Source organism: Paroedura picta, chromosome 2 (assembly GCF_049243985.1).
Source record: "Paroedura picta isolate Pp20150507F chromosome 2, Ppicta_v3.0, whole genome shotgun sequence".
NCBI lineage: Eukaryota > Metazoa > Chordata > Lepidosauria > Squamata > Gekkonidae > Paroedura > Paroedura picta.
In genome coordinates this window covers 5789229-5802718 of record NC_135370.1, presented here as the reverse complement: position 1 = coordinate 5802718, position 13490 = coordinate 5789229, and the positions used below count along the sequence as shown (strand labels likewise).

Sequence of the window (13490 nt, the reverse complement as noted above, 5' to 3'; positions counted from 1 at the left end):
TTGCTTGTCTCGCAGGAGTCTCAACAGGGTGTTAGTTTAGATCAAACTGCAGGACATCTGGTTGGCCTGAGAAACTTTGTTGCTTTTGCAAATGTGCCTTCCCACCATTTCTTGTACTCTTACCCCCTCCCATCCTTGGTTCCCCCTATAAGTACACCCCAATGTTTAATGTACCTTTGTCTCTGCCAAGATATTTGTTCAATGAGTATTGGCTGCTGTAGTATTTTCTGCTTAATAAAGTACTGCTTTTGGATCCTTACTCTGCTTGGATCTGGAAGTTCCTTTATCACAGACTCTGCTCGCCAATCTCTGCCTGATTCCTGACACATACCTAATTTTGCAGCCAGGACATGTGGGTGGGCTTGATGATGAGGGGTGGGGCCTAAGCACAGAAATGCTCACTCACAAACCAGCTCCCCTCCCAAGTGCCTGACGTCTCCACTGAGGATAGCAGCAAAGGGCTGCCACGTCCAGCCTCAGATCTATGGTGTCAGGGGGTTGGGCTGCCCACAGCCTGCCAAGCCATCCTCCACCCACTGGGTGGGTGTCACTGATCATGGGCCCATTGGGGCATGGCTCCTACCACCCCCAAGGGCCTGATGGGGCCCCTATTAAGAACAGCTTACAGAATAAGGAGAGGTAGTGGTCCAGTTTGAAAGAAAAAATCTGTAAACCGAGTACCACTGTTTAATGTGTTACCCTCTTTTCCTAATCTAAAAAAGTTCCCTTGCATGCAGACATAATAGGACGTTCCAACAACGTTCACTTACTTTATGAGCCCACAAAGATTCATTCTGAACAAACCCTCTCTCACAGTCTTCTGCTTTCATGCCAGGTGGATCCTTAGGTTGAACAAATGGATCTGAGCTTTTCTGAGTGATCCTCCCTCCCCGGGCCCGGTAATCAGAGAGCATCGTGGCCAGCTCTTTGCTAGTGCTCAGAGGCTCTGCAATTCGGCTGACCACCAGTTCGTGGGGGGGCAAGATCTGAAGGGGCTTGGTCTGGGTGCTGCCGTTCATTGCTTGCAGCCCACAGATGTCCCTCAGCAGCTGCTTCTTCCTCCTGCTCTCCAGGTCTTTGCACTCCTTGTTGAGAAGAGGAGACAAATAAACCTGCTCCGGGAAATATTCCCTGGTGGGGCACCTCATGCCTCTCTCCGTCAACAGAAAGGGCTCTGGGAAGGTGATTATGGGGGAAATACACAGAATGACATCCTGCAGCTCTTGCTGAAAGGCCAAGGCAAAGGATTTGAGGCGGTCTTCTGAGGATGTCACTTCTTCGGTGATGTACAATCCAGTGTCATCTTGCAGGGGATCCCTAAAAACTTGTGTGTGACTTTTTGGCTCCGGGATGCTATCCACTTTCTGCAGGCTATCCAACTGATCACCCCCTAAAATCCCCAAGTGGAGAGCCAACAGTGGCTCCGGAACCAGTGCTGGGGTAAAGGGCACTGTAGTTGTTAAATCCATGGGGCAAGTCCCTGGCAAGTCACCACTGTCATTTTGTGTCCAAATTTTTTGTTCCAAGGCACCAATGTTGTCAGACGATGCCGATTCCGAGATAATGGGCAGTTTGTCAGGAAACACATCTGCATCTTTTATTGGCATGGTGGTTTCTCTGTTTTGCAGGTTTTGATGCCTGTTTTCTTCTCCCCACTGCTTTTCGGACGGAGAGAGGAGAGAGCCATTTTTGGCCAGCGACGGGGGCATGGCAAATTCATCCATAAGGAAGGATATTTCCAGCTGGGAATGGTAAGCCACACAGATCATAAAGATGAGGATCTCCTTTACCCGAGCCAGCTCATATTCGCCAGCGCCACGCAGCTTAATAGTGCAGCCCAGGTGCTGCAGGCATCCATCGAAAAACATCAACGTCTTAGTTTGGTCTGGAAATTTAGAGGGCAGGGAGATAGAAAAATGGAGATGGGCAGTTTTAGCACAGGTTAGGCAAATACACATACAAAGCAAAGCCAGCTTGGGTATTGCACCAGCAGAATGTTTTAAATTCATAAAATCAACAGTCAATTTTTTAAAAAAGAAATTACAACCGGCACACACAATAAGTAGAAGAATGCAAGAGATACTGAGCAGCATTTCCCTCCCAGCAGAGAGTGTCAGTGTGGTGTAGTGGTGAGAGCAGGCTTTTTCAAGCAGTGTTTTGTGAAACTCTGTGGTTTCCCCAATGGGTCAGTGTTGATTAATTTTTAGTATATTTTTTAATTTGTTAAACATTTATCATGTGATATGATCATATAGGGTCATGTTAACCCACCCCTTCCTCCCAAAATGCTCAATGAGTGGCCTGAAGGGGGTAGGAAGAGAAGGGCCACAGGCAGCCATGTACAGAGCTCTCCTTCCCAACAATATTCTGCTTGATCGCACCACTTCTAGGGTTTCTCAAAACCTGAAGAATGTTTCAAGGGTTTCTCAAGTATAAAAAGTTAAGACTGGGTTAGAGTTTTCTTTATTTATTTGATTTCTATAACGCCCTTCCATATGGCTCATAGTGGTTTACATACAACCTGGGGGATACATGGAACGAATATATAATATATAACATAAACAAATACTACAACAACAATAATCTAAATAACACAATTTCAGTGATCTTAAACAATATAATAGGAATGGAACTTAGTTAAGGCCCTTAAAGAGGACAGACTGGTTCAGGCCATGGAGGGACGTCTGAGGGGGGACCTGTTGTTGGTCTCAGGCAAATGCCTGGTGGAGTAGCTCCCTTTTGCAGGCCCTGCGGAATTTTGGGAGTTCGGACAGGGCCCTGATCCCTTCAGGGAACTCGTTCCACCAGGGGGGCGGGGCCAGGACAGAAAAAGCTCTGGACCTCGTTGAGGACCAACATGCTTCTTTGGGGCCAGGGATCCCTAGCCAGTTGGCGGTGACAGAGCGTAATGCTCTTTTGGGGGTATAGGCAGAGAGACACTGCCAAGACCGCGTATGGCCTTGAATATGAGAACCAAAACCTTATACCTGATCCGGAATTCAACTGGGAGCCAGTTGAGTTTATTTATTTATTTATCATACTTCTATACCGCCCTCCCCGGAGGCTCAGGGCGGTTTACATTATAACAGAGAACCATACATAAAATAGTCTGTAGAACATGTACATCGATAACCAACAATTGCAACCAAACACAACACAGTATAACAGTAAACAATCATAATACAAACAGGTTGTTGATGGGATTCTGAGGGGGTGGGGGGGGAGCAGGGGCCCTTGGTCGCTGTAGATTACGTCTGGTCTCGGCCAAATGCCTGGTGGAGGAGCTCCTTTTTGCAGGCCCTGCGGAACTGTTTAAGCTCCGTCAGGGCCCTGATCTCCTCTGGGAGCTCGTTCCACCAGGTAGGGGCCAGAACAGAGAATGCTCTGGCCCTGGTCGAGACCAGACGGACTTCTTTAGGGCCAGGGATCCTTAGATGATTGGAGGCAGTAGAGCGTAGAGCTCTTTTGGGGGCATAGGCGGGGAGGCGGTCCCTCAGGTACACTGGGCCCTGACCGTGTATGGCCTTGAAGGTAATTACCAGAACCTTTAGTCTGATCCGGAATTCAACTGGTAACCATTGCAGCTGATGGAGAATAGGCCGGATATGGGACCTCCACGGTGTTGCCGTGAGGATCCTGGCTGCTGCATTTTGAACTAGTTGTAGTTTCTGGGTCAGGGCTAAGGGCAGGCCTGCGTAGAGCGAGTTACAAAAGTCCAGTCTAGAGGTGACCGTTGCATGGATCACTGTGGCTAGTTGTTCTGGGGCCAGGTAGGGCGCTAGTAGTTTGGCTTGGCGGAGATGGTAGAATGCCAGCCGCGCTACCTTTGTGATCTGGGCCTCCATTGTGAGGGAGGCGTCCAGAATCACGCCTAGGTTCCTGGCGGAGTGAGCCGTAGAGAGCTGCATGCCATCCAGGGTAGGCAGGCGCGCTTCCTCGCATGGGCCCTTCCTACCTAGCTACAGGACCTCCGTCTTTGAAGGATTGAGCTTCAGACGACTCTGCTTGAGCCATCTCGTCACTGCTTCCAGGCAGCTGGCTAATGCTTCTGGGGGAGAGTCAGGGCGGCCATCCATCAGGAGGAAGAGCTGGGTGTCATCTGCATATTGATGGCAACCCAGCCCAAACTTCCGTACCAGCTGTGCGAGAGGGCGCATGAAGATGTTGAATAGGATAGGGGAGAGGACCGCTCCTTGTGGGACTCCACAAGTAAGTTGCCGGCGGCCTGATGTTTTCTCTCCTATTGCAACCCTCTGTCCACGATCCTGGAGGAAGGAGATCAGCCATTGAAGGGCTGTCCCTTGTATTCCAGCATCGATGAGGCGGCAAGCTAGAAGCTCATGATGGACTGTGTCGAACGCTGCTGAGAGGTCTAATAATATCAGCAGTGCCGACCCGTCTTGATCCAACTGGCGGCGGAGGTCGTCCGTCAGGGCAACTAGCGCTGTCTCTACCCCATGGCCAGGCCGGAAGCCTGACTGGGATGGGTCTAGGACCGAAGCTTCTTCCAGGTATTCTGTCAGTTGGTTTGCGACTGCCCTTTCTATCATCTTGCCCAGAAATGCTAAGTGCGAGACGGGCCTGTAGTTGTTAGGCTCTTGTGGGTTTAGAGATATTTTTTTCAACAGTGGACGTACCACAGCCTCTTTCAAACCCTCCGGGAATTCTCCTGTTGTTAGAGATAGGTTGATTATCTCCTGGAGGGGGCCCATTATCTTTATACCAGGATGGGCAAGGATCTAGTGGGCATGTCGTTGGTCTTGTTGTCGCTAGAATCCTGTCCACTTCGGTCAGTGTGAGTCGTCTGAAGTTACTCATAGTTTTCTCCAAAGACGGCCAAGGGGCCTCTAGTTCACTTTTTGTATCTAAGGTTGGAGGGAGGTCGTGGCGGAGTGTCGAGATTTTGTCCACAAAATGTAGTTGTTGTATAGGCCAGATGTGAGATATCCACGGTGTATTGGTGAGAATCCTGGCCACTGCATTCTGCACCAATTGCAGTTTCTGGATCAAGGATAAGGGTAGGCCTGCGTAGAGCAAGTTGAGAAGTCCAGTCTAGAGGTAACTGTTGCATGGATCACTGTGGTTAGGTGTTCTGGTGCCAAGTAGGGCAATAGTAGCTTGGCTTGGCGGAGGTTGTAGAAGGCCTGCCACGCATCTCTTGTGACCCATGCCTCCATGGAAAGGGAGGCGTCAAGGATCAACCCAAGGTTTCTGGCAGAGTGGGCTACTATTAGACGTACTCTGTCCAGGTTGGGTAGGCGCACTTCCTCGCTTAGTCCCTTCTTACCCAGCCACAGGACCTCCGTCTTTGAGGGGCTGAGCTTCAGATGACTCTGCTTGAGCCATTTCGTCACTTCTGTCAGGCATCTGGTTAATGTTTCTGGGGGGGGGAATTTGGGTGGTCATCCATCAGGAGGAAGAGCTGGGTGTCATCTGTATATTGGTGGCAACCCAGCCCAAACCTCCGTACCACCTGAGAAAGAGGGCGCATGAAGAAGAAGAAGAGTTGGTTCTTATATGCCGCTTTTCCCTACCCGAAGGAGGCTCAAAGCGGCTTACAGTCGCCTTCCCATTCCTCTCCGCACAGCAGACACCCTGTGGGGTGGGTGAGGCTGAGAGAGCGCTGATATCACTGCCCGGTCAGAACAGTTTTATCAGTGCTGTGGCGAGCCCAAGGTCACCCAGCTGGCTGCATGTGGGGGAGCGCAGAATCGAACCTGGCATGCCATATTAGAAGTCCGCACTCCTAACCACTACACCAAACTGGCTCTTATTTAACATGAAGGTGTTAAATAACATAGGAGATATGTTAGGAAATGACTGCACATGTCAGCTGATGGATACTCCCTCTCCTATTTCAACCCTCTGTCTGTGACCCCGGAGGAAGATCAGCCATTTGAAAGCTGTCCCCCGTATCCCGGCATCAGCAAGGTGGTGAGCTAGGAGCTCATGAACTGCAGTGTCAAACCCTGCTGAAAGATCTAATAGCAACGCTGACCTGCCTCGGTCTAGCTGGCGATGGAAGTCATCCATCAGGGTGACTAGTGCTGTTTCCACCCCATGGCCAGGCCGGAAACCCGAATGAAATGGGTCAAGGGCTGAAGTTACCTCCAGGAATTCTGACATTTGGTCTGCTGCGGCCCTTTCAACTAATTTCCCCAGGAACGCTAAGTGCAAGATAGGGCAGTAGTTGTCAGGCTTCTGTGGGTCAAGGGATGGTTTTTTGAGCAACGTGCGTACCACTGCTTCTTTTAGTCCTTCCTGGAATTTTCCCATTGTAAGAGACAGATTGATTATTTCCTGGAGGGGGCCCCAATTCTTATGTCAGTTGTTTTTAGGAGCCATGATGGCCATGCGTCTAGTGAGCTAGTGGTTGGCCTCATTGCTGTTAGCATCCGGTCCATATCAGTTTTTGACAGTCGTCTGAAGTAACTCAATGTTCTCTCCAAAGATGGCCAAGGGGCCTCTAGTTCACTTTCTGTATCCAAGGTTGGAGGAAGGTCATGGCGGAGAGTTGAGATTTTGTCTAGGGCTTTTTTTTTGGGGGGGGGGGGCTAGGATCTTGGAGACACCACGTTCAAATCCCCACATGGAGATTTGCTCAGTGACCCTTGGCCAGTCACATGCTCTCAGTCTAACCTACCTCACAGCTTTGTTGTGAGGACAAAACAAAGAATGGGAAAATGCTGCAAGACATTTTAGGTCCTACTCAGGACAGAAATGGGGTATAAATGGGGTAAATAAACAAAGAGAAGAAAGCAAGTAATGCTGATCAAGACAGCCTGTTCCTCAGGGGGGGCTTGGTGAAAATAGAAGTATTAGCAAAACCAGGCTGCTTGGCAAGGCTGAGGGAGTTCCTTAGAAAAGGTGAACCCACTGAAGAGGCCCCTCTTGGTTTCTGAAAAGTCCTTGGCACAGGGAGGTTTCTACTCTCCCCACGAGGTCCAAAAACCATGGAAATTCCCTTACAAAGGTGAGTGAGAAGAGCCATTCGGGGGCAGGGGGGAAAATAGCATGAATCCACCATGACAGGAAATAAGGAAAAGTTAATGCCAAGGAAGATCAGCTGCAGTAACCAAGCTAGTGTCAGGCATAGTGTCAGCTTTTCATATTGTAAAGGAATCCCCTTCAATACTCACTTTCAGGACAAACCAGACTTAGACACCTCTGTTTTACTTACCATTAGGCAACTGGAATGCCTGGATGTAAAATTTGTGGCAGGTTCCCAAGTGAGGCTTGGTCAACAATTGGTCCATCGACATCACTAGGTCTCCCTGAGTCATTCGACTTACTCTGTCCAATACTTGCTGTAAGACATTGGTATGATCAAGGATGCATCTCAAGCTACATCTCACTTTGTACGACGCTGGGAGAGAGAATCTCACCACTCTAAACAAGGTAACTTTAGGCAAAGGGTACAAATATGACAGATGCAGAGAAGGAATGGACGGAGGAGAACAGGTAGCAGGGTTTTGTATTGGGCCAAGTGTGGACAGGCATTCCTGTTTGATTCCTATGCTCCATGCCAGTTCAAGGGCCTTTTAGCCTCAGCTCAGGTGGTATGAACCAATGCCTCTTTCAAAGACTCACTGAAAACGGGGAGGAGGCTTCTCATAAGAATTGCCCCTTGATGTCTATGGCCCTTTTTAAGAATCACTGTGTTAAGACACAAGACTAAATCAAAACTATTGACTAGTTTCTAGCTTCGGGGGAGGGGCAGGGCGGGCATAGGCTCTACCAAACAGAGATACAGCACTTGGAAACCAAAACCTGCAACAGTAAGCCATTAGTGAGCTTTCTTCAAAAGTAGCTACATTTCCTCAGCCAAAGCAGAGATAAGGTTGTTTAAAAAAAAAAAAGCATTTACAGGTACAATGAGAAGACATGTAAAAAGGACTGGGGTGCAGACAGTGTTACTTGCCAATGAGCCAGGTTGCCTGGAAGTGGCGGATAATAAAACAAAATAAACTCTGTCCCTCAACTTCATGCTCGCAGGCTACAGCATTCTTGAACCTTTTGCAAAGGCAAGCCAGCTACTTTAGGAAAAGCCAAGCTGTTCTATAAATCCTCAGGCACACCATGTGAAGGTGGAAAGTGCTGTCAAATTATAGCCGATTTCCAGTAATCCCATAGGGTTTTCAAGGCAGGGGACATTTAGAGGTGGCTTGCCCTTGCCTTTGGACTTCCTTGGTGGTCTCCCATCCAAGTATTATCCAGGGGCGACCCTGCTTTGCTCCCAAGATCTGACAAGATGGGGCTAGCCTGGGTTACCCAGGTCTGTACAATGCACTCCATATACCAGTCTTTTTCAACCAGGGGGGAGTTAGTTTGTGTGTGTGTGTATGTTTGTGTATATAGCCCCTTGTGGTGCAGAGTGGTAAGGCAGCAGACATGCAGTCTGAAAGCTCTGCCCATGAGGCTGGGGGTTCAATCCCAGCAGCCGGCTCAAGGTTGACTCAACCTTCCATCCTTCCGAGGTCAGTAAAATGAGTACCCAGCTTGCTGGGGGGTAAATGGTAATGACTGGGGAAGGCACTGGCAAACCAGCCCGTATTGAGTCTGCCAAGAAAACGCTAGAGGGCGTCACCCCAAGGGTCAGATGTGACCCGGTTCTTGCACATATATTCTTGCATATATATTTATATATATATAAATGTGTTAAACATCTATTTGGTCATGTCGACCTGCCCCCCCCATGGCCAATGATGGGGGTGGGAAGGGGAGGGACCCCAGGTGAGTGAGTACACAGCTAGGCTTCCCAATCCTATTCTGCATGATTGTGCCATTCTGCATGATCCTATTCTGCATGATCGTTTCTTGAAGAATGTTTCTTGAAGAATACTGCCATATACAAATACGAAGATTCATAAACTAATGAGTCAGAGTACAGTCTACAATCTATTTATGTCTCCAAGAACATTTTTTTGTACTTATTCATATTTAAAGACGAACACCCCTCACCGCAAATTCCTGCACCTACCGGCTTGACGTTCGTTACTAGAGTAATGCCATGTTCCAGCAGCAGTTCTTGGGCAATATGGGCCACCGTTTTTTCAACCAGGACCAAAGTGGGCTTGACGTCCACTATTCGCTGAATATAATTCTTCAAAAACTCCCTTTCCTAATGTAGCGAGAGAAGGTCAGGTGTCAGCACTGAGAGATCAGACTGTGCCAGGAGGATTACGTGCCGTTTAAGGTTACAAAATGTTTAACTGGAAGGAATTCTTACTAAAACCAAGACACAGCAGACTGAAAACCAACCTACTCTTCCCCTAGGCCCCACAGCCAACTTTTCTGACAGGAAAATTAGGAGACCAGTAAGGAACTTTTGTTTAAATGTAAATTTGGCAATACATGAGTATGTTATAATGTGTCTGTAAATTAGTCCTGCTGTTATGACTGTATGAAACTCTTTCTGTTCAATATAATACAAACTTTGCTTAATTTTAACTATCACTTCTTTCCACCTCTGAGATGACAAAAATTAAGAGGTGTGCTAAAGCAGCATAGGATGAAACATGTTGCAGCTCTTACATATACTTGATTGCATTTGTAATTTTGCTTGTAAGAGAACAAAGGCATTTATAATTTTAAATTCCATAAATATGCTAATTTGTACAATTTATTATACACTATAAACATTTTACACTGGTAAATCAGCAAAATAAGGTCAGGTTTGATACAAAATATTGAATGGATTTGAAAATTTATTTTATTCCCATAAAAGAAAAAGTGGTATTCCCTTAGCTTCAAAACTTCCAGGAACTTCATATTTCTACCATTAGCTCACAGAGCTAAGCAATGGGATTTTCATCCCAAAATGGCAATGCAAATTGAAGATAGTTAGGGGGTAGTCATGCTGGTCTGCAGTAAAACAGATTTCAAGTCCAGTAGCATCTTAGAGACCAAAAAGATACTTCAATACTGATGCTAATTTTCTGCCCCCAGGCATTTCCTCTCTGCTCTAATCAAGGTGCTAATATCATGCATGGCATCTCTGCATCTTTTATAAGCAGTAGTGTTTTACAAAACACAGACGAGAGAAAGGTTCTACCACCTGACGGACTATGGGATCAATACACGTAAACTTTGTTTCTTCTCGGTAGAGGTATTCAATGGAGCATTTCAACAGAAGAATTTTGGGATTTTTAATACAGAAATTCATCTGAGGGGAAGAGAAAAAGAGACAAAGCTGCTAAATGCAAATAAATACAATTTTCCATATGTGTACAACATTCATATTGCACATTTTTTACCTCCCTACTTAAAAGCAGTACCAGCACAGTGTGAAATTTGAATTAATCTGTAGAAGGAAGAAGGCACAGAGAAAGCCTAATAAATTCTAGATTAGGGATTCCCAACCAGGGTTCTAGGGAACACTGGGGTAAACATGAGAGCTCCCCAGAGGTTACGTGGCCTTTCCCAGAAGTTCAGATGGCCGCTGACATCACTAGATATCACTGGAGCCCACTTCCCCTACAGGCCTAGTTTCTTTCTCCACAATGAAAACGGTAAATGATTGATTGGCTGGCTCCTGCATCTTACTTTTGCGCCCACTTCTCTGATGGGGGAGGTTACCACTTCCGGAGTTCCTCAAAGCCTGTAAAATATTTCAGGGGTTCCTCCATGGTCAAAAAGTTAGAAAAGACTACTCTAGATGGAAGCCATATCTGCTCTAGAACAGATCTAGTATAGCTTCCTATTTCACACAGTGGCCGACCAATCTGCAAGGTCATGATCCTGAATCTGGACAGCAAACACCTGAAAACAACTCAGCCACTCAGAATTAAATCCCAGTGCTTTGCCAAAAAGGCTAAAAATTCACATGCTTTATACAAGTAAAGGACTAAAGAGCTGCCTTTTGTATTCATTAGTTTCATTAATACCCACTGAAATAAGAGTAAACATTTTTAGGTCACATAAGAAGCTGCCTTATACTGAATCTGACCATTGGTCCATCAAGGTCATTTTTGTCTACTGAAACCAGCAGCAGCTCTCCAGGGTCTCATGAGCTGCTGCCTTTGGAAAGGCCATTCATATTGCTTGTCACTTTGAGCCGTTTAACTGGAGATGCCAGGGACTGAACCTGGGACCTTTTTCGGGCTGAGCAGATACTCTGCCACTGAGCCACGGTCCTTCCACACACATTTATCTCTGTGTTATGGCTACTAATGGTTCACTCATTTGGTATTGCTGTGAAATTTTGTTCTAATAAAATGAAATGTATAACTCAATAATGATCCTGTGAAGCAGAACTCATTAAGCACCAGCCTTGCACATGACTCATGTACAGCTGAACTGACTTCTCAGGTATCCAATGGACTGTCACCATGATGGACCGCCTCAAGATGGATCCTTGTCCAGACCCTGGGCACATCTGAACACAAATTTCTTTTTGCCAATCAAGTGCATTCAGGAGGTAAGCAGCACATGTGCAGAATGTCTAATAATCCAGGTCTGCAGATATACTAAGGAGCAGAGTTAAGGGTTAAGAGAGCGAAACTGGGAACTGCAGAACTGCTTCATCACAAGGAAGTGATAGGGAACACAGACATTTCTCCAAATGAGTCTTTCCTTCAAGGCACACAAAGTCAAATACTACCTTTCATGAAATCCTACCTTTTTATGAACTATGTTCTTGGTGCACACAAAACCATTCACCATCATAGAGTCAAATTTTTTCCCACCGGGAATCTGGCAAACAGGAAAGATCATTATACTAAATCTCCACATTTCCAGACACAACATGTTTTGAATTATTAAGTAAAGATACTTTAGAGGAAGATTTTTTTTTAACCACAACCACCAAGAAGCCAACCGGAAACAGTTTCTGGAAGATGCAATCTTAGCTAGGTTTCTTTGAATAGCTCCTCTGTGGAGCAGAGAACTTTACCTAAACTTCCCATTCCTTAGTTTAGGGCAGGGGTCACCAAAGTGCGGCTCTCCAGATATCCATGAACTACAATTCCCATGAGCCTGTGCTAGCAGAGACTCATGGGAATTGTAGTACATCTAGAGAGCCACTTTGGCCACTTCTGGTTTAGGCCCTTTCAGCACCATCATTCAATCTGCCCTACACTCAATATTCCACTGATATTCACTTGTTGGGCTTGATCCAGGGTAAAGTTTCCACTTGTACCAGAGCTGTTGTGCAAGAGGAAATGCAAGAAAAAGAGCACAGTAGCAACTTGCACTAAGTCAAGCTTCTAGGAGTCCTGTTTGCATTTCCAGTCATGGTAAACAAGAGAAGGCTTCATAGAGTGTCAAGTCACACTAACTAAGCGGGAACCCCTAACGGTTATAAATTAAAGCGGGAATGTAGCAACAGAGAAAGAGAAGGGGAGGGCAATAACCGAAGAGCAACAATAACACAGGTCCGAGAAAGGAATGAAAATGGGAGGGGGGGGGATCTGCCCAACAACAAAGAAGAGAGAAAATCTGCCTAACAACAAGGAAGAGGAAACAGAATGACTGGAAAAGATAGAAAAGAGAGAGAAAGTAAGAACCAGCCTAACAACAAAGCAAAAGAGGGGAATAGAAGGGAGTAAGCTGATAAATCAAAAAAGAACTTTTCTAATAACAAAAAAGAGTGGAAAGAAAAAGGAGGGTGGGAAGAAAGCCAAATTAACAAGGAGAAAAAAGAGAGACGAAAAAAAAGCACCGTATCCAATTACAACCCCCATACACAATTAAATAAAAACCCAAACAAACCCAATTACAACAGTCCTACATGTACCACTTACTTAATTCATTGAAATCCAACCAAAAAGGTGCCCTCCCCCTCCACCCAAACTGAATGGGAGCAAATAAAATGTACTAGCATCCAATCAACCAATCAAATGAACTCCAGACTGGGTAACCCTGAGATGCAGTAAGACGATCAGGGCCATCCCTCTGGAATCCCAACCCACGTGAATTTTAAAACACACACACACTCAAATCAATCCACCTGAAATTGAAAAAAACAAAGGTACCAGAACCAAAGCAACCAAATAAGAATCAGAACTAGGGCAAAAAAAAAAATCCCTAGAAATAATCAGTTGACAGTTCAGGGAGAAAACATCAGTCATGGATAGTTCCCAAATACCGAGCTCAACTAAAGATACAATAACACCAATGCCAGGTTGATTAATAACAAAGTCTCCATTCTGCAAGCTTACTTTACAGAGCAGGGGGTAGACCTGGCATGCGTGACGGAAACCTGGTCGAAATGGCGAAACAGTCGCTCTCAAGAACTGGCCCCTGCCGGGTTCTCTGTCCTCCATCAGTCGCAGACCGTGGGGCGGGGAGGAGGTGTGGCAATCCTGATACATAATAACATCTCCTTCAGGGCTCTCCTTGCACCAACAATCCCAGGAATTGAGTGTGTTGGCATTGGGTGGGGCACAACTGAGAGCGTGACCATCTGGCTAGTGTATCGCACGCCCAATGCACCTCCAGATGACCTTCCTGCCCTGCTAGAGGCAGCTGACGCCTGGACATTACAGTTC

At 46.4% G+C, this 13490-nt stretch overlaps 1 protein-coding gene across 7 annotated transcripts in view; it reads right to left on the bottom strand.

The window, feature by feature from the left end:
- PIKFYVE (phosphoinositide kinase, FYVE-type zinc finger containing) overlaps positions 1-13490 on the bottom strand; it is a 241446-nt gene that overhangs the window by 78968 nt on the left and 148988 nt on the right. For 6 of the 7 annotated variants that reach the window (XR_013227979.1, XM_077319274.1, XM_077319275.1 and 3 more), the window contains 5 exons: positions 11620-11694; positions 10058-10165; positions 8981-9121; positions 7181-7307; positions 771-1885 (listed from right to left, as the gene is read on the bottom strand). Coding sequence is in view for 6 of the 7 variants with exons in the window: in XM_077319274.1 (XP_077175389.1) it covers positions 771-1885; positions 7181-7307; positions 8981-9121; positions 10058-10165; positions 11620-11694 (1566 nt within the window). In the remaining variant the exon portion in view is untranslated. The remainder of the gene's footprint in view (positions 1-770; positions 1886-7180; positions 7308-8980; positions 9122-10057; positions 10166-11619; positions 11695-13490) is intronic. The other variant, XM_077319278.1, reaches the window with a different exon arrangement.